The sequence below is a fragment of the Pteropus medius genome, unplaced genomic scaffold (genome assembly GCF_902729225.1).
Source record: "Pteropus medius unplaced genomic scaffold, Ma_sr-lr_union100, whole genome shotgun sequence".
NCBI classification, from domain to species: domain Eukaryota; kingdom Metazoa; phylum Chordata; class Mammalia; order Chiroptera; family Pteropodidae; genus Pteropus; species Pteropus medius.
Window position 1 is genome coordinate 271090 of NW_024353788.1, and position 27538 is coordinate 298627.

At 45.4% G+C, this 27538-nt stretch overlaps 1 protein-coding gene across 1 annotated transcript; it reads right to left on the minus strand.

Moving 5' to 3' along the window:
• Positions 1-25675, minus strand: TRIM26 (tripartite motif containing 26). Its single transcript, XM_039851107.1, has 9 exons — positions 25525-25675; positions 24569-24850; positions 12071-12565; positions 11791-11886; positions 10267-10497; positions 5976-5998; positions 5389-5504; positions 5123-5155; positions 1-4555 (listed from the first exon to the last, which is right to left on the minus strand). Exons 3-9 carry the CDS (start codon positions 12506-12508, stop codon positions 3873-3875), a joined length of 1620 nt encoding a protein of 539 aa, XP_039707041.1. The 5' UTR covers positions 12509-12565; positions 24569-24850; positions 25525-25675; the 3' UTR covers positions 1-3872.
• Positions 25676-27538: the final 1863 nt, after the last annotated feature.

The window sequence follows — 27538 nt, forward strand, 5'->3', positions numbered from 1 at the left end:
AAGAATTGTGAAGAACTTTATGTCAATAACTTTAAAAACAGAGTCATGATGGACAATTTTACATAAAATATAACTTACCAAAATTGATTCATGGTGACAGGGAAAAACTAACTAGATCTATAACCATTTATTAAATCAAATTAGAAATTACAATTTAAAGCCCTCCTTCCCCCCACCGATAAAAATAAATACTAGGTCCATTTGGTATTTATTTTTTATTTTATAGTCAAGTTTCATCAAACCTCCAAATAAAAAGTAACCCCCACAATAAGTTATTACAGAAAACAGAGGGAATACTCCCAAATCACTTTATAAGCCTAATGTAAACTTAACACTAAAACTAGATGTAGAGAAATCTTTATGAATATAGATATAAAAATAAACAGAATTAAGAAAAAAAATTAAGTGATTGACTTTACTCCTGGAATGTAAATTTGGTTTAACATAAAAAAATTCATCAATGTCATTCATTAATAAAGGAGGGGAAAAAAAACACAATCACTTCAACATAAGTAGAAAAGCATTTGATATAATTCAATACCCATTCCTGATAAAAATGCTTAATAAACTAGGGATTAAGTTTTCTTACCTTATAAAGCATATACTACAAAATCATACATCAAACATCGAATTTAACTTATTTTACAATTCTAACTAAAAAACAGAAGCAGCACTTTAATATTCGGAACGAAACAGAGATGCTATCATTCTACTCAACCCAGCACTGGAGGTCCTAGGTCATTAAGGAGAAACAAGGAGTATACATACTGAGATGAAGGAAACACATCGATCACAATTTCTGTCATCATTTCATCATTCAATGTGCTTTTCTTCAAAAGTGCTCCTGACCCCTCCGGGGTGATTCTCCTCAAACCTTCTTCCCAGTCCATGAGCTCAGTTGGCACTAGCCCACCATCTCCATGAGCCAAGCACCGGCTCCAAAATATCTCTCCACTCCATTCTAACATTTTTATACCCATTATCTGCCTGACTTCTCCATTTAGATGTCCCATAGGCATACATTTTATTCTTAATACAAGCACAAGTCTTGACTTCTACATCCTCTGCTTTCAAACATACTCTGCAATCATCCTTCATTTTCATCATCTCCTTAATTGAACTGAAAATCCAGGAGTTATCAGTAATTTCTCTTCTTCCAACCATCCCTAATCCATTCAGTTTAATCAGCAAGTCCTAGTGACTCTACCCATTCCAAATGTGTTCCTCTCTCCATCCTTCCTATCACTCTACTCCAAACCACAGTCATCTCTCATGTGATTTATGACAAAAGCCTTCTCTATAAACCCCTACTTCTTTTTATCCCCTGCAAACATTTCTCTAAACAAAGAGATCTTTTTTTAAAAAAAGTAACACTTCTCTTTGTCCACTGTGCTTATTTTCTAATACACTGTATATTTTGTATTTTCTGTGCTTGTTTGCCTTTTCCTTCTAGAATGTAAGGTCCTTAAGGAAGGGACTAAAAAAAAAAAAAAACTGATTCATCTCAAAGTGCCATGAACAGTGCCCGGCAAAAAATAGGTGTTCAACATTTGCTTATTGAATTGAATCATTACTCCTTTGCTTATAATGTTTCAGTAGCTTCCCAGTGTACTTAGAAAAAAATCCAAACTCTTTGGCATGGTCCACAGGCCAACATGATTCTTCTCTGCTTATCTACCACTCTCCCTCCACTTCCATAACTGCACTATAGACACACTGCCTTTCTGTACACAGCTTCTCCCTGCCTTATGACTTTGCCATTCACTCTGGCTAATGTGATCTCACACCTTCCTTTTCATCCTTCAGAGTTCAGCTTTAATGCTATCTTCTCAGAGAAACCCTTTCTGACCAACCATTATAAACACTGGTCATTATCTATCGCAGTTCTATTTTAGTTCTTTGTATATGCAATTACTATTTTATTTTTTATTTTAATTCATTGCCTGTTACTCTTCACTGGGACATAAATGCCATGAGTGCAAGAACTTTACCTTATCATGACTTCAACCTAAACATCTGGCACATCAGAGATACTCAATAAATGAATTCAGGAGTTATACAAAGTCTGGAGATAACAGGTTTGAGAGAACAGAGAAAAGAATTCAATAGTTTCCAAGAACTGAGAGATTATGAATTTCTAGAATGACAGGGCCCAATGGACAAAAACCTTATACAAAGGCATTATCAAGAAATTTAAGAATAAGGACACAGATAAGACCCTGTAAGCTTCCAGAAAGAAAACACAGGCCACATACAAAGAATTGGGCATCAGGTGGCACAAGAATTCTCAACAGCAACAATGGGAGCTAGAAGACAGTGGAACAATGCCTTTGGATTTCTGAAGGAAAATTATTTCCAACCATGAATCCTATACTCAGTGAACTATCAAGTAAGCATGAAGGTAGGAAATATTTAAGATTTCAAAAATTTCCAGACATTTAATAAGATTTAAAAAATTCATCTTGTACGTACCATTTCTTAGGAAGCTACTGGATGATGTTTCACCCAAATGAAGTAAATTAAGAAAAAAGAAAACATAGGATAAAGAAATAAAACCAATCCAAGATTCCTAATGTGATAGTGAAGGGAGATCCCTGTAGCTGTGCACAGGTGAGGGAGCAACTATTCGAGACTGGTCAGGAGACATCAGGAGAGACTGGCAGAGTGCTTGGAATGGGTAAGGAAGAAGGCTGTGAGGTAATCTGGCCAGAGCTCCTGTCAACCCATGAGCACTCGAGGCGGGGTGGTGCTGAAAACAGAAGCTGGGACTTGGGTTGGGCCTGTTGGCAGAGGATACTCTTTAATTCCTCTCCTGACATGAAGACCTGGTGGGCTTGTTGTGGATTCCTGCTGCCTTCCTTTCCTCTCCCCACAGCTGTCTGGCCCTCCCCAGTCCCTCTCCCAGGAAAATAAAACCTGCATGTTGATAGGGCTAGTGTCAGAAGCTAGGGCTAGTGTTACCCTGCTGGAGAAACTGATCAGAGCTTTCAAGGCAGGAGAGGTTTTACTGGACTGGATATTTGCCCTGGTGTTTTTAGATGAACTGATAAGAGCAGTATATTCTGAAAGTAAAAAACTCTCCTCGCGAGGACCAAGCCACAGAGATAATTTATTGATTACTGATCACAACTGTTCCCCCAAAGCCACAGGTATCTAGATCATTTCCCTAAGACCACGGATGGCTTCAGGGAGTCCTATCTCCTTAGTTGTGGAAACCTCATGCACAGCCCTGATCTCAGAAAAGCATAGACTCTGCTCTGGACCTCACAAGATGATTTCCACTGGAACTTTAGGTGCCTTACTTAAATGGGCAGGGAAGCTTCAGTGGATTTTCATTCAGTTCTTTCAGCATTTTCATGTATGTTTAACTCTGAGCTGGGGTAGCAGCAGATCTGCTTAAAGTGCCAGGGAAGGTAGACAGCAGAGTAGATTTGGGCAAAGTGAAAGCTATGGGATTTGAGGAAGGCAAAATGGCCCAGGGCATTAAGTCAACTGATCTGGCATGCCACACTGGGCAAATAAATGCTGCCTTGCCTCTTATTCAGCAAAGAGAGTGCAGGGCTGGGTCAAAGGCAGTGGGCAGAAGGGAAGGAGGAGCCCTCATGGACGCCAGGGTCAGAAGTTTGCACAGGAACCTCCTGGAGGTGGGAGAAGAGCCCAACCATGGCAGTATGAAGAGAGCGATAGCACTAAGTGAGGTCTCGAGGGGGCCGCAGCCATTGTGGGGGAGCAGCAGTGGATATGGTGTCCCTCCTCTCCCCGGCTGCAGCTGCTCTGGCCAGGTGCCTCCTTCCCCACAACAGTCCTGGATTTCCAGAGAAGTGAAGCATCAGGGGACGTGGGGCCAGGGGCGGGCAGGATTCAGGCGGGGCTCAGGGTCTCAGCAGGAGCCGTGTTCCCGGCCACTTGAGCCATAGGAAGGGAACCAGGCGCCGGGTGAAGGTGGTGGTGAAGGTGTAGATAAGTTCTTGTGACTCTGCATTGGTGAAAGTCACGGTGCCCCCCTCATAATCCAGGGCGATGCCTACTCTCCGGGGCCGCAGCGCTGGAAAGAGCTCAGCCTCGGGGTTGGTGTTGGCCCAGATGCCCGAGGAGGAGAGGCGCAACGCCCATACCCCATCCTCCGGCCGCAGGGAGAGGTCGCCCTTCCTCTTCACAGAGTCTCTGGCCACCCCCACCATGCAGCTTTCCAGAACTTCTTCCTCCTCCTCCTCTTCCTCCTCTTCCTCTTCGTCCCCCAGTGACTCCTCATCCTCATCCGTCTCCCAGGACACAAACCCCCCATAGCCAGCCTCCTCCTCCTCCTCCTCCTCCTTCCCCTCTTCCTCCTCATCCCCCTCCTCTTCATCCTCAAACCAGCCCTCCCTTTCCACCTCCACTTCCCAGTAGACCTTGCCCCAGGTGAAGCCCTTATTGCCCAGCACCCCTGGCTCACAGTCAAACTGCTGGGGGTGCAGGTAAACACTATGGTACAGGCCACTGTAGGTCACACATTTCCAGTCCTCTGACAGCTGCAGGTATCCGCTGGCCGACTGTGGGTCCAGGGTGACACTCACTGTGGGAACAAAAGAAGTAACAGTGTCACCAGTGGGCCAGGAGGGGCCACTAGTCTCCATGGTGTCCATGACAGGGCTGTGACACTATACAATCCAAGGGGTGCTATTCACATCTTAGTCCATATTTCTGGGGTCCTTCAGGGGTATGCAGTGCACAATCTTACAGCCAGAGGGGGGTGGGAAGCACAGATGTTCAGCCTGAAGCAGATATGGCCTCTGGCCTCAGGATGCCATCACAGCTGGCTCTGAATACAGGAGACATGTGACCAGGCAAAGAAGGAGAAACTCAGTCATAGGAAAGGGATTGGTGGCAGGACCTATGAGGACAGTATAACTAAACACGGGACACAGAAGGCCCAGAATATCATGTGGAGACCTCTACTGCAGAATGAAGAGTAGTAAACTGATCAGAAAGTGCAAGGTGGGGGCTTGAGATTTGCATCTGGGAAATTCTCCCTGTGGCGTGAGAAGGAACTCCCCAGAAACACTAGCGGGCGGTTACAATCTCCATGGGGAAAATATTCCTTATTTGAGCTAAATCTGGGAACAACCTTTTGGATACTCACCCGTCTTATATTCCAAATCTCTCAGCAGCTTCCCTGGAGAAAAAAGGACAGCAATGACCGTCAAGCTCAGCAAATTTACAGGCTCATTTCTTACTCAGAAAGTATCAATTTCATGACGGGGTTCCATCCCTGAGATCCCAAGAAAACAATTAGGGTACCCTCAGAGGACTGCGGGAGGAGAATCTAACAGCAAGGAGCCTGGTACCATCCCTCAAAGTGCCACCCTACCTCCTGACTCCCACCCCAAGGCTCTCCCTAACCCTTACCTTGGAATTCTCTCAGGCCTCGCTGCAGAGACAGAAGTTTATCTGAGAATTCCCCTGTCCTTTTTTTAACCACTCGAGCAATGGGTTTCCCAATCCAGAACTTCTTCCGTGGATATCTGAGAAGATGACAGACATAACCTTAGCTCTTCTTACATTTCTCTCAATCCTTATTACAATTATGAAAGGGGATAGTAAGGTACAATTACTCCCTGCCGATAGGGGCCAAAGACACTAAGCAAACTGCTCCAGGCTGAGCCGGGACTTGGAACCATTGGCAGACTCAACATCCAGAACACTTTAGTCAGCTAAGACACTTTTCTACTCTCGCCACCTGTCTCATCTCATACAAGGAGAGTAAGCTAAGGTGCTGGGATTCTACAGAGAACTTGCTCCAGTGTACAGTAAGTCTCCAGTTCAAGGATGTGTTTTTGCTTCCCAGGACAGAAGGTCATCAAGAGGAACCATGGGATGTGGGCACCTCTGGCACCATATTACTCTCCATTAATTCAAATGGGTCATGGTCAAGGAAAAGGGGAGGGGACACAAGCACAGAGGAATAAGGTATCTGAGGAAAGGATCTCTTTTACCTGTTTAAGAAGTCTCTGGTGTCCTGAGAGGGAAGAAAGCACAAGTATCAATTTAAATCAAAGAAGACTTCATCCATATTTACCAACACTGTATTAGAGACCGGGGATGCATCATGAACAAAACAAACACGGTCCCTTCCTCATGGAGCTGACATTCTAGTGGCAGCACTGGATAAACAAAAATAAGAAAACAAAGTAATCAATGACAGAGCAAATGGCGGTTGGGAGATAGGGAGGAGGTGACAGGCCAACGTCTCTGAGGTTATGACACTTGTGCTGTGATTTGAAGGAGAACGTGCTAGTCAGGTGAAGAATGGGAAGGCGGCAAGGTGGAAGAGCTTGGCAAAGAAAGGCAGAGGTCACATCATGCAGGGCTAAACAGGCATAGTAAGGAGTTCAAATTTCGTTCCATGTACAGTAGTAAACCACCAAAGGGTTTCAAGTAGGGAAGTAGTATATGTGATCTGCTTTCAGTGGCTGTGACTACTAAGTATATTCCAGGATCCATTCTCTCCTTCTTCCTTTTAATAATAGAACCCCTGGAGTAACAGCTGGGCTTTTTGCCACATTTCCCAGATTATCTTGTAACCAGGTCTGGTCATGAGACAAAGCGCCAACCAGTGGGATGTAAAAGGAATTAATGACTACAGTTTTGGGGTCAGGTCCTTTAAAAAAAGGAAATTGCTTTCTAATTCCTCTTTTTCCTTGTCTAAAATTTGGATACGGTGGTGGTGAGCCCAACTTCAACTACACAACTGAAGACAACATCCCTTGAAGTTAGTGGAACAACTAGATGGAACCACCAGTGGAATAACCTGGCTCTCTGAATGACCTCACGAACAACCACCCTGACAGCTTTAGACCCGCCAACTCTGAACTGTTACTGAGAAAGAAATAATCTGTTTTATTTGAATCACCGTACTTGAGTTTGATATAATAGCTGACCAAAATCCTAAATGATCAATCACTTGGCTATCATTTAGAGCAGCAGTCCCCAACCTTTTTGGAACCAGGGACCAGTGCTCCTAAAAGAATCTAATGCCTGATCTGAGGTGAAGCTGAGGCAGTGATGCTAGTGCTGGGGAGAAGGTGCAAATACAGATGAAGCTTCGCTCGCTTTCCCGCCACTCACCTCCTGTTGTGCCTAACAGGCCATGGACCAGTAGCTGTCTGCGGCCAAGGGGTTGGGGATCCCTGCTTTAGAGCATGGATTAAAGGAGGCAATGTGAACATGCAGGGGGCCAGCCTGGAGGCTATTGCTGTAGACCAGATAAGAGATAAACGGCCTGAAGCAGCAGTCGCAGCAGAGACAGAGAACAGGTATGTTTGAGACAGACCTGACTAGGAGAAGTGGTGACAGATAATCAGGACAGGCCATGGCTTGAGTTGGAGGAAGAATGGTGATGCTATCTGTATGACAGGGACAGAGAGGAATGTGAAGGGGGTTCTTGTGAGATGCTGGTTATTTCCCTTTTGTGAGCCTAAAGCCTCCATAATACTTTATATTAATTTTTGCCTTCCTTTCACTCATATACAAGTATCAGTTAAGTGCTTCCTACATGCCAGACACTGCTCTAGAAGCCTGGGATGAAAAAAAAGAGAGAGATATAAATCCCTACCCTTGTTAGAGCTGACCTTCTAGCAGAGAGAAGTAGACAGCAAACGATCGACATAAAACAATACATTATATCATGTTATTATGTGATGAGTATTACAGGAAAAAAAAAGAACAGAATTAAGAAGGACTGGGTGGGGGCTGGCTTCTTTGAGAGTGAGATTTGAGAAACAAATAGAATCCCCAAATTGTGGCTGCTGATGACCGTGTCAGAAAGTCTCAGGAAGAATGCCAGGCTCTACTCTAAGAAGGATATTTAAGAAGTCAGAGCTACACCCTGCCCCTACTCTGAAGCAACTGCTCAGACACAGTTGAGTTTTTGGTAAATCCTTCTAATCTGTCCCCCAAAATAAGTAAATCCAAGCCAGCTTGAGGACTGCATGACAAATCTTGAGGCAGTGCATGCCAATGAGTCCACTGAGATTTGTGCCATAAAAGGGCAAATAAATGGACAGTGGGTGGGGTGGGAGTTAGGGAGCCAAGAGAGCATATTCTGTGACATGGGAGTTGCTAAAATGGTGGAGAGAGAGAATGAGAGCCGTCTAAGGGATAAAAATTGTGAGCATCTCAGAGAGGGTGGGACCCAGAGACCAGTGCAGGAACACTTCTCTCAAAGGACAAAGAAGGGGAGCCCAGGAAGTCCCAAAGTAACCTGAAGCCACACACAAGCCTCCAGAAGAAGTAGCCCACCCAGAGACTCCTGCGCCTATCATGAAACAAACGATCAGAGCAGAGAGGCTAGGGCAACAAATCGTGGCACTCTCAGCACAGGACCTGCCTGGGTACTAATGAAGAGCACTCATGAAGGGGGTCTTCACAGGTTAGGATGGCAACCAACACTGGGTGAGACAGAGGTGTGGCCTGCCACCCGACCCTGCATGGTCCATCCAGGGCTAAATCAGGGAGGATGTCAGTATCTCTTTAGCTTCTATCTGTCTCCTTTAACATCTTCATGAGATTCCCAGTCCAGAGAACTTTCTTTCCTTTTGTATCCCTTGTCAAATAGTCTGTTTTATGTCTTTTGTCATGCTGCATCTCCCTTTTACCTGTATTTCTCTACAAGACTTTTGGATCAGAGCCCCTACCTTAACAAGATCTCATTCTTTGTGTCCATTGACAGTAATCTCTGGGAAAATATTAATGACAATTAGGGACTTAGCTGTCCAGTTTCCTTGCAGCAAAATCAAACTCAAACAAACAAAAAACCCACCAGTACCAATATTTCATGTACTGGTTTTAAGCAGACAGTCAACTCTCTCTCCCTTCCCTCCTCCCATCCCACCCCAGGGACGTCTTCAATCTGAGCAGTCTTGGAGGCTGGGCCACTGCTGGCCCACGCAGCTCCGTTGGGTAGACTGGTGAGAGGTTCTCCTCAGGGAGGACATAAATGCATTTCAGGCCCCGTCATGTCCCTCTCTGTTCTACGCATAAGCGCATATCCACCTAGTGGAGGCCATGGCAAAAAGAAAGATGCTTGTCCTTGAAGGGAAAGAAGAAGAAGAGGGGGGAGGGGAAAGGAAGCAAGTGACCCAGTCAGAGTCTGCAAGAAATCCAGAAGGAACAGAATGACATCTGGAAGAAAGGACAGAGCCAGAGACATACTGGATAAAATGAGAAAAAAGAATAAGAAAACAGAGGCCTGGGAGTGAGGACACCTGGGCTGGAACTTTGACTCAATTCTTGACCTGCCTTCCACTCTCTGGCCCTCAGTGACTTCGTCAGTGATTCTAAAATCTTTGGGAGTCCTGAGTAGTGAGTCTGAATCCACAATGATGGAGAGGTAACCGAGGCTACCTCTTTACGAGGCCTGTGCTAACACAGATACCTTGAGAACTTGCCTTGCCATCTCTCTCCAGCTATCAGTTTGCCCTACTACTGGGCTAGGATAGCATTTTCAGCAGCTGACTGACAGGCCCAGCCACCCCAACCCATGCAAGTGGAGGAGATCATCACATAGGCCTTCTCCTGGCCCACAAGGGCAGAAAAGTGAAGCGTGCTCCCTCAAAAGGCTGCTGGGCCCTGTTCAGCATGGTATGACTCTTCAGAGAACCTGTTTCTCCAGTCTAAAACTTTGTCTTTCTCAGCATCAAAGTTGTCTCTACCAGAAAGCATTCCAGAAGCAATTAACCTGTTTTCCATCTTTTTCCCTGAGGGTAATTCCACAGTCCCAGAGAAAACCTCACCCACTCTGTCCCCCTTCCCCAGGTGCCTATCTCCTATTGACTCTCTGGGTCTCTGAGAGAAGCTGCTGTTCAGCCCTCCCTTAGCCACCCCCAACCACTACAGCCTTGTCATTTTCAGAACCATAAAAAGCTTCCACTGGATAAGTGTCTGCCAGTGACTTGTTAGCAGACAGGCTCATGACGGTAGTGATAAAGACAGAAAATAGTAATGAAAATACTACTAACCTTCCATTTCTACAGCACTTTTTAATATTTTAAACTTTTTTTTGTAGAAAATTTACTTTTTGAAGTGACACCATGCCAGTCATCTCATTGTATACTCATGCAATCACTGGAGTAAGGGGGGCGGAACAGGATCATCACCCCCATGTTTCAGAAGACAAAACTGAGAACCCAAGAGGAAGTGACTCTCCCAAGGTCATGCAAGTGAGTGGCAGGGTCAGGACCTACTGTCCTGGTCTCTAGGCTCCCTGCCCTGGGGAAGGTCTCTCACCTGCATGAGCTCTGCAGCCGGCCGCTGGGCCTTGCCTTCCAGTTCGGAGATGACCAGCGCCAGGCGGGCAAGCTCCCCGACGCCCCTGGTCTTGTGCTTCTCCCTGCCCTCTGTGAGCTCCTGCTCCAGCTTTGTCAGCTGGTCCAGCAGGTGCTGCTCCCGCTCCCTCAGGAACTGGTGGCCCTGCTCAAACGCAGCCACGATGCACTGCCTCTGGTCCTGGAGCTTCTTCTGCAGGGTGGGGAAGGAGAGAAGGGGGTGATGCCTCCACCTCCAGGATCTGGTGTTAGAGGCACACAAGGCCAGCTCTTCTCCCCTAGCTACTCTCATTCATAAATTCTACAGTGTTTAGAGCATTCCTGTGCCAACCTCCTTTCCTCGAAGAAGACACAGTAAGTAATTAGCACAGTTCTCTCAGCCGCCATGGGACAGGAACCCTAATTCTGCCTTACTGGTCAGCCCATTATCTGTTCTAGGTAAACCAGTATAAACCTGGGCCCTTTGAGGAACTCTGAGCCAACACAGTTTTTCCTCCTGGACACCAATCTCTGTATGTCACCTGTTCTAGGAAGCTTTCCTTGATTTATCTCATCCAAGCCTGACCAATCCTCTCTTCAGCAACCCTTATTATGGATAAAGTATCTGTGTGTACCCCATCCTAGCCATGTAGGACTGTAACCGGTTCCCATGGTGAAACTGTAGAATGTCTGTGCTCACGGACCATGACCTTTCCTGTCTACAAATTTCACTGCCGAGTCCAGGCTAGGATCTAGTCAGCATCCTTGGTCCCCTTGTTGGCTGATGTTGGGCTGGCGGCGTCCATGCACACTGAGGGCCTGGAGGCACTCTTTGAACTTGAGCATCTCCTGCTTCACTCTTTCCCTTTTCCAGGGCCCAATCACTCACTGCCAGGCTTGGCCCTAACATCCCTCCAACGTCCATTTCCGCCAGAAATGGAACCCACCTATCAGTTTTTCCCCTCCTGATACCATTTCTAATGAAGCGCATAATATGCTGTCTCTGTTTACCAACTGCCAGCAACCATGGGTATGAGAACCACCAAACATGGCATTATCAGAGCCAGTCAGGCCTTCCTTAACCTACCCCTCTCAGTTCTTATCCTGGAGCCAGTGCCTACCTTCCAAATTCTCTGGCTCCCTACTCAGGAATCATGTCCTTCTCCCCTCCTCTGAAAGGAAGGATGCAGCCAGGCCTTCCTCAGTTCCCTACACACTGGCTCTCCCTGGCAGAACAGCAGTAGCTTCAAAAGGTGGCCCTGAAGCTCAGGTGAGTCACAGAGGAGGAACCTGACAATTGGCAACCCACACACTTGTCAGATGAGGAAACCAGTCCAAAGCCACAGAGCTCAGACTGACAGGCTTGGGCTACGATCCAGGTCTCCCACTGCCAGTGCTCACTCTCCTGGTGAGCCCTGCAACCTCCCAGCTGCATCTCTACAAACCCAGGAGGTCCTGCTCCAAACAGCCAATCACCTCAGGGCTTTCCCTTAACAGCCTCACTTACCAGCGCAGCCAGGATATCAGCTTCTCCCTTCTCCTGACAGCCCTGAATTTTGTCTCTGTCTCTCCTTAGGGTACTCAGGTGGTTCAAGATTTTTTCCTGTAGAAAGACAAGCAGTGGGGACAGGTGGATGCTCTGCGCTAGGGCAGAAGGGTGGACTCAGGCTGAGTCCTAGGCCATCAAGAAACCTTCAGCAGGGTCTTGGCCAGGCCTCGCCTCCAGATGGGTGCAGAGCACAGCATCCTGAGTGGAGGAGCACCCTCTGAAGGTGAGGAGGGCTTACCCTGTGGGGCTGGGCCGCTTTCTCCACCAGGACAGCCGTGTGGGGTCTGTGCTCCCGGGACTCCCTACACATCACGCACAGCAGCTTCCCATCATCCTCGCAGTAGTAGTGCAGCTTCTCCTGGTGCCGCTCACACAACTTCGCATCCTGCTGCTCCCGGGCAACTTCTCCTGGCTGTCTGCTCTTATCCACCTTCAGCCGTTCGATATTCTCCACCAAGCTGGCCAGCTGCCACACAGGGCGGATGTTCTCCTTTTTAAAAGGCTTCTTGCAGAGGGGGCAGACGGGGCGGCCCCCTGAGACAGGGCGGACATCAGTGGTACAGCTGCGGCAGAAGACATGGCCACAATCAATGGTCACGGGGTCACGCAGGTAATCCAGGCAGATGGAGCAGGTCACCTCCTCCTCCAGGCTCCGCAGTGGTGCTGATGTGGCCATGGTGTCCTTAGTCCTTAGCTCAGAGGGCTCTCTGTTCACTGGCAGGGGCTTCTCCTCCTTGGAGACCAGAAATGGAGTCAAGAGCAGAAACAGCAGAGGGGCAGAGATGGCAGCCTCACATAGGGCTGCCAGCTCAAGCAATCAATAGACACTTACAAGGCTTACATAATATCAGAGCAAAAGGACCTTACTGATCATCTAGTCTAACTCTCTCATTTTACAGATGAGGAAACTAAGGCCCAGAGTAGGTAGTTTGGTAGAGTGGAGAGCAGAGCTGCACTAGCCCATGCCATGCTGGTAGGAAAGCACTCCTGCCTCAGACTCTTTCCTTCCATCAGCTGGGCAACTGCTCTGATGTACCAATTATGATAGAACAAGATACTTGATAACGCTCTGCCGAAAAACTGTCATAAGAAATATACAAATCTGCAATGTCTACTATGGACACAATGCTCTCAGTTGTGTCATGCACAAGCTGAACAACTATTCAGGGGGACCCCTGACAATCAAGAGACTCCTTTTGTTTGCTCCTCCAGGTTTCATGTTTAAAGGACTAAGAGCACTGAGATTCTTTACCAAGACTCAAGAAGCAACAAGAATCTAAATTCTAGTGTCTCCTTTCATAAATGTTTCCCTGGGCTGTGCTGTGATTTTGGTTTGTTCACGTCCCCTGGGCAGCTAGACTCCACTTAGACCCAGCCTGCCAACAGAGCACAACCTAGCCATACTGGACTCATTATCAGCTGTGACTCTCTCATGGAGCTGGTCTGGATGCTCTGCTACTAACAAGGGTAGACTGCCCTAGCTGAGCTCACTAAGGAAATCGATGTGGAAGAATCCTCAGCTAGCTGTGACTGCAATGTGCTGATGAAGGCTTGGTTCCCAGAGAAAGCACAGAAGCTGAGCACAGAGTAGACTTGAGTCCCATTTCCCTGTGCTACTCTGACCCACTTCCTGTCTGAGATTAGGAGCCTCAGATGCCTGATGCAACAGCTACTTCCTCCTGCCCCTGCCTCTGTATGACATAACAGAACTCATTCAAGTACTCTGAGCCTCAGTTTGCCCATCCATAAAATGAGGAGAATGATACTTACCTTCAAGATTTTCTAAGTGAGCTGAACAAAAGCATTATGTTTTAAGTACTGTGCATAAGCACAGTACACAGAAAGAAATTTAGGAGAGTACCCAGAACCCTTGGTTCCCAAATCCAGGGAGTGTTCAATGCACAAAGAGTGCAAGAGCAAAAATGTAATGTGGAATCAAGGGCGGAAGTGAGGAAGAACCCAGCCATAGCAACACACGTGCTGCAGAATTAAAGAAACGAGATCTTCGAGGGGCAAACTGGGGAATTTGCTCTGCTGTAGATCATGGAAAGCAACCAGAGAAGTAGCTGGGAAGACAGCCAGCAGACAGGGCACACAGGTAACTCCAAGGCTGCAACGAAACACTTGGAACCACAGGAAAGCAATACCATTACTGAGTATGTCTGCTGAAAATCCATTACAACAGAGTTCAGTGGCCTCTGCGTTTTCACTGTAGTGACAAGAATAAGCTAGAAATAACCCCCAGGATCTAAGACCCAAAAGAAAAACAAAACGCGACTATAATGTCTACTTCTTGAGGACCTAATGAAGTAATACATAAAAAGTGCTTTATAAAGTGAAAGGACTGTACAAATGTAACAGATTGTCATGCTGCCAACAAAAATTCCACTGGAAGCTCCAATGAATTTTGGATATGCGTGACTTTAAGAGATGTAATGAATGTGAAAAACATGTACATACAAAGTTTCAATGAAGGGGTTAAGTAATTTCACTGGCAAAGGGGGTAAAGTTTTTAGAAATGATACTAAGGCTAGTAAAAATCTTAGGAATTTCCTGGTCTAGATCCCTGGTTTGCCTATTGAAGGAAGAAGCCTGCCCCAGCATAGAGTTGGAAAGAGAAAAGGGTCTGGTGCTGGGGACTCCTGGGGGCTTTGAGGCCCTTTGCCAAGCCACTTTGTTAAGCAGTTTAGAAGTTTCAAAGTCTAAGTTGTTTCCTTTGCTGTTGTTTGGGTGCTATGTGCTATCTTTGGGGCTGGGAATTTCATTCTGTTGCAATTTCCTGAAAGAATAAAAGGACTATGAAGAGCTCAAGTAAAGCTCCCCAGCCACACAAAACCTGACACAATCAGGTGCCTTCATCACTTACAGCAGCAGTTCTTAACTCAGGATCCTTGCTGGGCTTTAAATCTCTGAAACTGAATGAAAATGATCGCATATGTAGGAGATAAATAAAACTGTCTAGGGATTACAGAAGAATGCTGGTGAATAAGTGTAGGAGAGATAATAGATTAGAAAAACACCATCTTGCAATCTCATAAGAATCTTTAATGCGTACTAAACCGTGAGGTAAAAGGTGCCGGGGGACAGGACAGTCCCATGGCGCCAAAGTACTACCCAATGAGTTACTTCCTAATGTACCCTGATAAGGGAGAGATCACCTTAACCAGTGCCCAAATCCAGCATCGCTAATAAAGGGACAAACTGGCATATGCTTCCCGATGAGGCGCCATGTGAATTACACATCACCTTTGAAGCTGTCCTTCCACAAATGTTTGACCTAAATGAATCAAATCAAGCCTTTTAGAACTAACTTCAAGTTTATAGAAAATATGAGGGCAAGAGGAATGAGCTAAACCATATCACGAGGAAATAATCAGATAAAGCCAAAATATAGAACAATCCACAAAAAAATTCGCCTGGTCTTTTAAAAAGTCAATGTCATGAAAAATAAAAAAAGGATTGTTCACGATTTAGAAAGACTAAAAAAATAAAATAAAATAACAACCAAATCAGGTACCTTGACTGGCTCCTGCTTTAAAAAAAAAAAAAAAAAACCTGTAAAAATCGTTTTTGGACAATTAAAGAAATTTGACAAAGGACTGGGTATTGGATATTAAGAAATTATTGCTAATTTTTAAAATGGCTTTTATTGAGACTCTAAATGAGAATGTCCGTATTTTTAGGCAATGCATGCTACAGTATTTAGGGCTGCATGACTACTACTAATTTTAAATGGTTCAACAACAACAATAAAAAAAGTCAAAAATTTTCTGAAAAGAGGGGCTATAGTTTTCTATCATTCTTAAGGGTCTCTATACAAGGATCTGTAACTACCAAAGATGTTAAAAATCACTAAGAGATAATAGTGCTGGACGCCTTGCAAAAACACATACTCTCTCTCTGAATATATATATATATATATATATATATATATATTTATATATAAATATATAAATATATATATATATATATATATATATTCAGTTCCTCTGAATCTATTCATTTGTTCTATAGATTCAGAGGAACTGAAGGCAATACTAATTGTACAGAACCATTTGTTTGAGAGTTTGCCACAACCAGACAAAGGAAACAAAATATATTACCATTTCTACATTCGATTCCATCGCTCAGGTATACAGACTCCATCTTGAACATATTATAGTATATACTGAAAAATGGGTCACAGTGGCATTGCTGAATACATATAAGATCTAGGTGTAAATCTGTGGGTTGAAAAATCCAGGTTCAAGTTTGGGCTCTGTAACCCAATAGCCAAGTGACTAACAACTTCTTGGTGACGGCATTTATTTAGAACCCATCTTATCTGCCATTTATATATCTTATGTTTGTAGTGCTCAGGATATGCTTCTAAGGAGACTCTGTACCAGTCGGCAAGGGTAATCCCTTGCCCAAGGGCACACGGCTAGGAAGAAATGTCTGGTCCCGATGCTTCAGTCCAATCCAGTACATTCTCTTCTCTACCCAGGCAAACTATAAAATGGAGTCTAATACCAGCTCCTTTGTTAGAAAGCTCAGATGAGGTCATGTACATAGAAGGGCTTTGTAAGCTGGAAAGTGCTGACAAAAGTAAGGGGACACACATAACTGCCGACACCGACCAAAAGCACCTAGTCTTAAGAGACACAGGCAGACCAGAATAACTGCTCACCACCCCACACCCAATCCTTTCAGATCTAATGCAAAACCGACCCTCTCCAAAAAGTCTTCCCCAACTTCCTACACTCCCCAGTGATGTGCCCTTTCAATCACTTATGCCTTCGGCATATTTTGATTATCTCTGTGAGTTTCCACAATAAGGGGCAGAACTATTATTCTCCTCTGCATTCCTGGCTCTCACAGAAAGCACAGAAAGAAAGAGCTGGAAAAAAACCTTAGATGAGAATTCTGAAACCTGAGGAAGTCTTTTCATTAATTACCTGTACCAGAGGGCATACACCCCTGACTCCAGGGCAGGGCACGTCTTCTGTCCCTTCAATAAGCCAGAGGTTGGTTGCAATTCTACAGTAACAGACAGAACTGGAGACACTCCCTACCTTTCTGAGTTCCCCTCTCCCTGCAATCCACCCTTCCCATCCAACTCGCTGGATCTCATAAATACCTACTCTGCATATGTCAACAGAATGGCTGAGGTGACACTATGCAATTTCCAGCAGCACATTTCAGGATGTGGGTGCCATGTACAATATTTGGCTGCTAGAATCACTGTGAGCTGCAAAACCTGGCTGAAGGAAGCACTGCTATGAATGCCCACACCTTGTGGGCAGACACCTGCACTCCCCACCCTACCCTTGCCCTGGCTCAATTCCAAAGGGAAAGCATCAAAATTCTGGCCCCTTGCTTAACAGTGGCCAACTTCTATCTTAGCGGGTGCTAAACTTTCCCTCAGCTTTCCATGGCTTCTGCCATCCTACACCTTCCTCCCTGTCTCCTGCTACCTTGGGCTCCTAGATGCCATAGAAAGGGACCCTAGAAGGCCCTGATTCCAAGACATGGACTCCAAGGCCCAGAGAAGTGAGTAGAGGGCCTGGATTTGTGTCCCAGCCTCTAGGCTGCTCTAGTCCATATTCAGGGACCCAGACAAGAGCCCCTTCTTCCTTATAATCCCAAGCACTTAACTGAGGGTTCCATTCCTCCAGGAACCCTACTTAAGGGCTCTTCGGGCCCAGATTAAGCTCTATTTCTTAATCGGAAATAAGCAAATTCTCCTAGAAGTAAACTTCTGTGAGACACATCTAACAAAGCTGGAAAGGACAGAATTCAGGGCAAAAAGAAAGTGATCTGGATCTGAATACTAGAGAGGTGGCCACGCCCCTGTTGATAACAAGGGTCAGGAATCCCCAGCCTTTACAACCCTGGTTGTGGCTGTGGGATAAGTACCAGGCAGTCTCAGGAGATGCCAGTCCTGTGGACAGTGCATTGCTGAGGTCATATGTGGGTTACTTTCCCCCACTTTTCCCCACAAGGCTGAATGTCAATGGTGCTCTGAAACATAGTAAGGGCCATGCAATCCACTGGGAACAAGCTGAAACATTCTCTGACCAGTGGCAATTCCCCACAGGGCTCAAAGAGGGGCCTGGAGGCAGCAGCCAACAAGGAGGTGGATGGGACAAGGTTTTAAAATGCCACCAAGGGTTTTAAGTAGAAAGGTGGAATAATTCATTCAGCAGTTACTAGGTATGTACTGGGGGTCTATTACCTGCCAGGCACTGAGGATATAGCAGGGAACAAATATGGCAAGGTCCCTGTACTCCCAAAGCTTACATTTAGGGACATAATTGAGTGATCCTTTCTTTAGAAGCTGAAACCAGAGCTAATTGTGGAGATTATACTACCCTCAAGGTTCTCCCAATTTACTTTATCTCCTTTCCTCATTGCTTAGTGTGCTCCAGCCACTGTGGCTTTAGTCCCTCAAACAGACCTTGCCATGTGTCAAAATGCAAGTACGCTCATATAACTACCCTGGTTAAAACCCCTCAATGGCTTTCCAGTGCTCCAGGGAAACAATCAAAATTCCTTCCCATGCTGTGAGGCCAGATAATCTAGGTCCAAGCCTTGTCCGCAGGCTCATTTCCTGCCATTTAACCCCACAGACAAACCAAACCCCTCTCCAAGCCTCAAAACATGCCATGCTTTTTCCTGCCGGAGCCCTTCAAAAGTGCTATTCCCTCTGCACAGAGCACAATTCCTTTCCCACTTAGCAACCTCCTTTTCCAGTTTAAAGACTCAGCTGAAAGCCACCTCCTCTGGCAAAGTGTGGACTCACCTTGCCATTCATTTCTTGGCAAGGTGAGTCCACACGCTCCGTTCCCTTAAACAGTCCCAAAGCACCCCGCACTGCACAGTGTACTTCTCTGCAATCGTTAAGTCCTGACTTATTTAATATCAGCTTTTCCCACCAAATGAGACTGTCTGCCTTACTTCAGAATCTAGCACAATGCCTGGCACAGAGGAAATAACAACTGGCCGAGGAGTGGATGAAGCCCAGGCACAGAGCATCTGATGCCTACAAAATGCTTCCTGAGTGTCTGTGAACCAGTGCAGGCAATCTTAGCCATGTGTCCTTTCTCTCTGGCAAGATGGTAAATTACTAGAAAGAAGTGATTTCTTCATACTCCCCACAGCAGCAAGGCCAGCGGGCTGCACACCACCAGTCATGGAATCCAAGGTTTGGCTCTAGGAACATACAGCAACCAGGAGAGAAGGAAAAGTTGTGTCCAAGAAAGTGGCTGTGTGGAATATATTATAATGGTGATAACTGTTCCTTCCCTGTTCTTTGCTTTTACAGCTACATATGCAAAGAGCTCACTTTTCCTGGTTTTGATCTTCAGAGGAATGTGGAATCATATTGCATTTTGGAAAGAAGGGCTATCAACATCATGTTTATGAGGTACATTCATGTGACTGTGAACTGATTTTGTTCATTTTCATTGCTTTATAACTATAAAATTCTACTTCTGATGGCCGTCTAGGTTGTTTCTAGTTTGGAACAATTACAAACACTGCTCATTTCTACACACATGTCCTAGTATACACAGGCAAGCAGATGCAGCCTCAACTTGACTAGCTCTGGCCAAACTGTTCCAATTGTACCAACGTACCTTCCCACCAGCAGGCCAGAAGCACTCACATTGCTCCACAGTTATGTCAACACTTGATATTGTCAGCTTTTAAGTTTTTGCCAATCTAATGGATAAGAAATAGAATCCCATTGTTTGTGTGTGTGTGTGTGTGCGTGTGTGTAAAGTTTTAAAAAAATAAAGAAAGGAAAAGAAACCCCGAGAGGCCCAGTAACAGGCCACGGAATCCTACAGCAGGTATTCTTCGATCCAACTAATTAAGTGCGGAAAATGTTTACCTTTTGGGAAGAGGTATCTATCCCGCTTCCATTCTTACTTAGCTAACTCTAACCAATTCCTTTCTGGGGATCATGCACATAGGAAGGAGTTCTCCCTCAGCTCAAGAGTGAAGTAAGAGAATTAGTCTTAAGCCCCTGGCCACAATGCTTACTTCAGGGATAAGAACATGACTCATTACAGCCAGTCACAAGTACACCTAGTTGAGATACAGGGAAAAAAGATTCTTGTGGTTTCTCAAGAACTTGCAAGAGCTGATGTCATATGGTTTGGAGCTGCTAGAGAAATTCTGCTAACCAGAAGGTTAGCCTGTGTGAGAATGAAGCCAACCCAGAGATGAAAGAAACTAGATTCATCTTGTGAATCCCTGTATCAAGCTGTGCCTAAAGCTATCCTATCCTTGAACTTTTCTGTCACATGAACCAATAAATGCCTCTTTTGCCCAGCTAACTTGGCTTGTCTGTCACCTGCAAATAAAATGAATCCTGACCCATACAGCAGAGAAAGTTATTGAAAGTTAGTAGGCTGAAATATACAAAGAGCTTGGGCAGAAAAATGAGCCTATTGTCTAGACAAAGGCCTTGTAACAAAAGTAGACATTAATTGGCAGTTCTTTCTCTGGCCTTCACCCAAAGACTACCACCTACCAAGACATGACAGATCTCCAACCTGCTCTCTGCCATCAGGGCCCCTCCCCACAGCTCCTAGAAATTCTGAGGAAGCACAGGCAGAATCTTCTTCCACCCCATCCCAGCTGTCATTCTAACCAAAGCCTAAAGTAGAGAATCCTGGGTTAGGCCTAAAATCTGGATTTTCATCCAGCCTGGGCTACTCTGCTATGTAGCCCGGGGCTAGATTTCTTGACCTTTCTGGGTAACAATACTATCAAGAAGAAATGGGAATAGAAGGGAATATACAGGCCAGAGGTGTGAGGTAATAGAAAAATATTGGTTTCCGCCCTGTTCCTGACGCAGAGCTTCTTAAACCCTTGTAATTTCCTGAGTGATAAGAGGACGAGGAGCATCTATTGTTCTACTGAAGTGACACCAGGTGGGCTCCTGGATGGGGACTAGTCACCCGAAAAGGCCAAGCCATCATTAGAAGCTTGGAATTTTCAGCCCCGTCCCTATATTCAAGAGAGGGGAGAGGGGCTAGAAATGAGAATTATAATTGATCATGCCTATGTGACGAAGCCTCCATAAAGTCCCAATGGTACAAGGTTCAGGAAGCTTCTAGGTTGGTGAACACATCTATATTGGGAGGGTGACACACCACAACTACACGGGGACAAAGTTTCTGTGCTTGGGACCCTCCCAGACCTTGCCCTATGTATCTCTCCATCTGGCTGTTCATCTGTATCCTTTAATAAACGGGTCCCCAACCCTGGCCTGCAGACCAGTACCAGTCCAGTACCGGTCCATGGACTGTTAGGAACTGGGCTACACAGCAGGAGGTGAGCGGCAGGCAAGCGAGCAATGCTTCATCTGTATTTGCAGCTGCTCTCCAGCTGTAGCTAGCATTACCGCCTCAGCTTCACCTCAGATCATCAGGCATTAGATTCTCATAGGAGCACTGGTCCCTGGTGCCAAAAAGGGTGGGGATCACTGCTTTCATAAACTGGTAAACATAAGTAAATGTTGGACTGAGTTTTTCTATTACAACAGGACAAACTGAAATAAAGGCTTGACAGGTACACCAGCATATTTAACGTGCAACATAAAGTCACTGCTGTTATTAAGAGCAACCAAAACAGAATAAACAGTCGGAATCTTTGGGTCAGGTATGTGGTTTTATTGTGCTGATGTTTAACAATTTGGCTATCAGGCAGGAAAATGCCAGTTTATCAAATTTAGTTTTTTCAAGATCATAAATGGAGTCAGTGAACTCAACATCTACGGGTTAGTGAGATGGAGATACTCTAAACATTCATTCCCTGGAGGAAGAAAAGATCTAAGTCTGACCAGCTAGGGAGTTTTTCATCAAATTTCAGATACCCGTGTTATCACATTTAGTATCGATGAAATCAATGTGATCAATAGCATGTCATAATTTGACTGGCAAAATATTTTTTTCTATGCAGAACATAAATAATCGATGGCATCTTAGATTTGGTGAAATATAGCATATCTCCTACAAAGTGCTGCCAGAGTCATGTTTCAAACACACAAATATCCTATTACTTTTCTACTTCAAATTTTCTGGAACCAAATTGCACAGCAGGGCACACAGGCCCCCTATAATCTGGCCCCTCCCCTTACTCATCCAGTTCAATCCTGCCTCCCCCTCCTGCTAGATATGGTGAACAGTGAGGATAACCCCTTCTTCAAGGCCCTTGTACATGCTCTTTTCTCAGTGTTTGTCCTTGAAGGCCCAAATCAGATGTGCCCCCTGATCTGTGAGGTCCTTCCTGTGCCCATCCCATGTCCAAGAGGAATGACTCGCTCCCTCAGTTAGGCCCTGCAGCTCTCTGCTTACACTGCATTTCCATTACAGCACCTTCACACTGCTTTATAACCACCTCCCCCACCCAACGAGAACATGAACGCAGGGTTATTTCTCTTTATATCTCCAGCATCTGGCACAAAGTAGGTGGTCTCTAAATGTTTGCGAAACTAAACGTTATCCATGATTCCAGAGCCCCATTAGCTTCTTCATTCTCCCCCTTCACCAAACTCCCCCTTCCCACTTTACTATCTTGCTTCAGCAGAAGGCTCCAAGGGCTCCCCTCATTTTAGACATTCTTGACCGCCAAACACATCTGATCTTCCCCACTCTCCTCTCCACACACAAAGGCTTGTTTGTTTGGCTGGGGTTTTTTTTGGCTACAAGCATGGGCGGCAGGGCGGGGCGGGGGCGGGGCAGGGGGTTGTCGACATGCTATTTTTCTATGTCTACCAAACTGACAAGGTTTAACTTGGCTGTTTTCCAAAAACAATTGCTTCCCATTCTCCGTGTCTTTTCTATTCTGATCCCAGGGGGCTAAGTCTGAAGTCACCCCCAAGAAGTCTCAATTCAGACCAGGGGCTCTTTTCTGTGGTTCACAGTGTCTTCTGTGATAGTCAGACCAGTCTGAGTTAAGCCTGTCATTCCTTTTCAGGAAAGTGACATCTAAGAAGTCAACCACTACTTCTGAGCCTTGGTTTCCTTACCTCTTAATAAAGGGAAAATAATAATGTCTAGGCAAGTTCACCAAGCTGTTTGAAAGTTCAAGCAAAGTCACATAAGTAAAAGTGTATTTTGCTTTTAAAAAGCAAAAGGCTCTATAAAAATACATGCTAAGAAAGAGCATAAGAACCAACTTGAAAGGGCTCCCAATGGCCAAAGCTGTACAATCTGAGCAACAAAATAGTACTGAATTTTGGCCCATAGTATAAAATAAATATCCATGAGTCTATACTGACATAAATAAATGACTGAATAAGTTAATAAATAAGACAGAAGAGAGAAACAAATCTCCCATGCAAAAGAATGCCATATAATACATGGTCATACTCATCCTTAAAGAAGGAAAACACGCCTCACTCTCTAGGTGGGGGCTGCATACAGTTGGACTATTTTACAAAGAGTACAATATGGAAGGGGGGAGATTAGGTAACTTTACAGAGAAACCTGATAAATGCTATCTCAGCCAGGTGATCAAGATCAACATCAAATTATAAATCACATAGATGGCATGCACCCTTGATATGATGTGCTAAAAATGGCAGTCTATCTTTGTGGTCTTTCTCCCAATAACCGATAAGGAGTAAAACAGACATTTTAGGAGTAAAACAACAGACAAATTCCAGTAGAATTCTACAATATACATGACCAGTACTCCTCAAAACTGTCAAGGTCATCAAAAGAGTTAAGTCTGAGAAACTGCCACAGGCAAGGGGAGCATAAAGAGACATGGAAACTAAATGTCATGTGGCAACTTGGTTGAGATCATGACATAGAAAAAGTACTTGGGTAAAAACTAAGGAAATCTGAATATTAGGGACTTTGGCCAATAATAACGTGCCAATATTGGTTCATTAATTATAATAAAGGTGTCATATTAATGTAAGATGTTAATAAAAGGGGAAAAGGTTTGGAGTACATGGGAACTCTGTACTCTCCTCACAATTTTTCTATAAATCTAAAACTGTTCTAAAAAATAAAGTCTATTTTTCAAAAAGCTGATTTTCTTAAACTTGAGAGGAAATCATTCCCGGGATTATGACTTTAGCTAACAGTTAAACAAGCGGCTCAGGCATGTCCCTGACACTGATATGTGTTGCATGCATGAACACTACACAAATCGTTGTAGTGTCAAAAACTGGAATGTGCTGCGAATTTGGAATTCTATGCCTCCCGTTTGCTCCATAAAGACACATTTACACACTCTTTTCAAAGGCCAAAATCAGAAAGAAAATGAGCAGGAAAAATACTAATGTGCTAATGGGCTAAAGGATGGAGGGAATGCATAGCTCCAAGTATACCTGACTAAACCGGTTTATTCTGACCAAGAGAAAAAAAAAGGAAGTGGAAGAAAATAGGACTTTGGTTACGGATCTAGATCGGTCGTCTATTCGGCTCCAAGCAAGGAGTCATACGGGCCCGCTTATTTCTGACTCTGGAAACAAGAATGGATCAGTGCCTGACCTGGACACAGGGAAGCGAGGAAGGCACACGAGAAAAGGGTAGATGGGACCCCAGCAAGCAGAAGATATTAGGCCGGGTGAGAGGACGCAGCGAACTTCGCCCTTCTCCCGAGCCCGCCCGAAGGCCCAGCCACGTTCTACTCGCGCGGCTCAGCAGCCACGTTTGGTCGCCCGGACCCTGGGGCGCTTGTGCGACTGCTGCTTTGCTGCATTTCTCATTGGATGCCCCCTACTCACCCCCGAACTCAGGGCCGCGAATCTCGGACTGGAGTCACTTGTCTTCCAAGGCGGTCAGTTCCGGGTCGCGATCCTCCACGAGCGCCCAGCGTAACAGCGCGTCCCCACTGGGTAATCTGCCGGCTCTTGGGAGCCCTCCACCGAGATTTCTCCCAGACCAGCTTCCGGATTGGCCCCTGCCGAACTCCGTCTCCCAATGGGAACCTTAGTTTCGTTTACGTCACTGATCACGGGGCAAATCCCTGGGCCGCTGCAGGGTGGTGGGGTTGTGGGGCAGCAAGCCTGGCAGAGAAAAGGAAACTGAAATCAGGCAGAGCCGAGGTTGCGCAGGAGTTGTAACCTGAGTTTGGCGGGTAGCGCGCACTCCCAATTACCTGGTGGAAGAGTGGAGTTCTGAGGCCCCTTTGTAGAATTCGGGGATTCCAGAACCTCCTCCACTCCAGCCGCAATTCCTCACCTCGGTATCCCCGCCGCGGGCTAGATCAGGGTCGGTAGGCGCTTTGCGGCTAAGTGGCGCTCACCAGGTGCTGCACGAAATAGGACTCCCTGCCCCCAAAGTGGCCTAAATTTGCTTCCCGGACCAGGCACGATTTTAGCAAGCAAATATTTTCATTGAGCTATTTGCAAAAACTATCATTTCTGAAGCGCCTACCATGAGTAAGGGGCTTTACATAAAATATCCTTAAACCAGGAAGGCGCTAATGTCCCCATTCGACAGAAGGAAAAACAGGTTCCAAGAGCTTAGGAGCCTGGGCCTGGCTCATTGGGCCAGTTTCCTGCCTCGATACTGGATTCAGAAACCAGAGCATACCAAGCTGGCCAGAACTCGGGTTTCTAGGGTCCTAGGTTGGGAGATATCCTAGAGGCTTCTGCGCGTCCCCGCCACCCATGGTCCGATAAGCTAACCACGCCGAATGATCCCTGGCTACCCAACCTGCGTTCGCTTACTACTCTACCTGCAGCCACCGCACGCGGTCCGGTCGGTCCGGTCGGTCCGTTCGCGGACTATCCCCTCGGCAGCCATTGCCGTTTCCCGGGCACCGTCGCATTAAAATCCCTCAGTCTCCCTGGGCCAGCGGGGCTGTCACCACATTCAACCTGCGTGGAGTTGGGGGCTGGAGGCTCGCTGGAAAGGGATGGTAAAGGTTCTCCGGGTCAACTAGTTTTGTCTACAAAGATGGACTTGAGGTCGAGGTGGGGGCACAGGTCGCCCGCTTAGGCGAGGGTTATGGGGGAGGGTGCAGGTGTTCTGGAGTATTCAAAACGGGGTGAGCTCAGTGTCCTAAACTCTAAAATCTCCCCGGTCTCCGCCCCTCCCCTGCAGGGGGAATGGAGGAATTTGAAGTAATACTCAGTGTTTACTTACTGTGTGCTAGCAAGGGGGTATTTAAAAGAAATCCATGCCCGTATTTTACACTCAATTCTCTCTCCATGCCCTGTAGTCTTTTCTCCAGTGGTGTAACTCACACTCAGCCCCTCTTCTCTGTGCGGGAAGGGTTTGGACCTCACCTATTGGGCAGGACTTTGGCGGGCCTGGGCTCTGGATGTGGTCTCAGCACCTGTTAGACCCTCCATCTACCTGCTCTTTTAGTTGATGTTGAAGAAGAAAGTGTTTTTAAAATGCCGCTTAATAGTGGCTGCACCAATTTGCAATCCCACCAATAGTGCACATGGTTCCCTTTTCTCCACATCCTCAGCAACATTTGTTGAGATATTGATGATAGTCTGGTAGGTGTGAGGTAATATCTCATTGTGGTTTTAATTTACATGTCTCTGGTGATTAGTGAAATTGACCATCTTTTCTTATGTCTATTGGCCATCTGTATGTCCTCTGGAGAAATGTCTACTGAGGTTTCTCGGTCCCTTGTGCACTGTTGGGCTTGCAAATTGGTGCAACCACTATGGAAAATGGTATGGAGGTTCCTCAAAAAATTAAAAATAGAACTACTTTATGACCCAACAACTCCACTTCTGGGCATTGATCCAAAGAAATCCAAAACACTAATTTGAAAAGATATGTGTACCCCTATGTTTATTGCAGCCTTATTTACAATAGCCAAGATATGGAAGCAACCTAAGTGCCTATCAACAGACGATTGGAGAAAAAAGAGGTGATACATATATACAACAGAATATTACTTGGCCATAAAAAAAAGAATGAAATCTTGCCACTTGAAACAACTTGGATGGACCTGGAAGATATTATGCTAAGTGAAATAAGTCAAACAGAGAAAAGCAAATACCATATGATCTCACTTATATGTGGAATCTAAAGAACAAAATAAAACAAAAACAGACCCATTGATTCAGAGAACAAACTGATGGTTACCAGACGGGAGGGGAGTTGGAGGACAGGGTGAAAAAATGTGAAGGGATTAAGATGTGCAAATTGGTAGTTATGAAATAGTCAAAAGGATATAAAGTACAGCATAGGAAATTTAGTCAATAATACTGTAATAACTATGTATAGTACCAGGTGGATTCTAGACTTATTGGGGAGGATTACTTCATAAATTATATGAATGTGTAATCACTATGCTATATACCTGAAACTAATATAAAATAATAGCGAATGTCACTTGTAATTGAAAATATTTTTTTAAAGTACTAACCATAAAAAAAAAAAGTAAAATGCTCCTTAAATGATTTTCTCCCAGTCCACAGGAGGTACCTGCCCCACCCACGAGCGGCTCTGTATACCCTACAGCAGTGGAGGTCCGTTTACCCTGGAGAAGGCCTTTGCAGGTCCTGAGGGGCTAACATGACCACCTTGCTTATTTCTGTGACTTCCCTCTTGCCAGCTCTCTCTGTCCATGTGCTTCAGCCTCTCTGATCTTGAAACCTTTTGCCCTAGCCCCTTGCATGTCTACTCTCTTCTTGACAGTCATACCTCTGCTCAGTTGGCATCTCAGAAAGGCTTTCCTCCATCCTCCAGTCTAAATTAGTTCCCCATAATGCATCATTCTGTTT

Bases quoted from the DNA above. Each gene is read 5' to 3' on its own strand.
- TRIM26 (XM_039851107.1), bottom strand. From the start codon at position 12,508: ATGGCCACATCAGCACCACTGCGGAGCCTGGAGGAGGAGGTGACCTGC. The intron at 5,156-5,388 runs GTAAGGGTTAGG...TTTTTTCTCCAG, and splicing joins AGGCCTGAGAGAATTCCAAG to GGAAGCTGCTGAGAGATTTG. The intron at 4,556-5,122 runs GTGAGTATCCAA...TTGTTCCCACAG, and splicing joins AGATTTGGAATATAAGACGG to TGAGTGTCACCCTGGACCCA.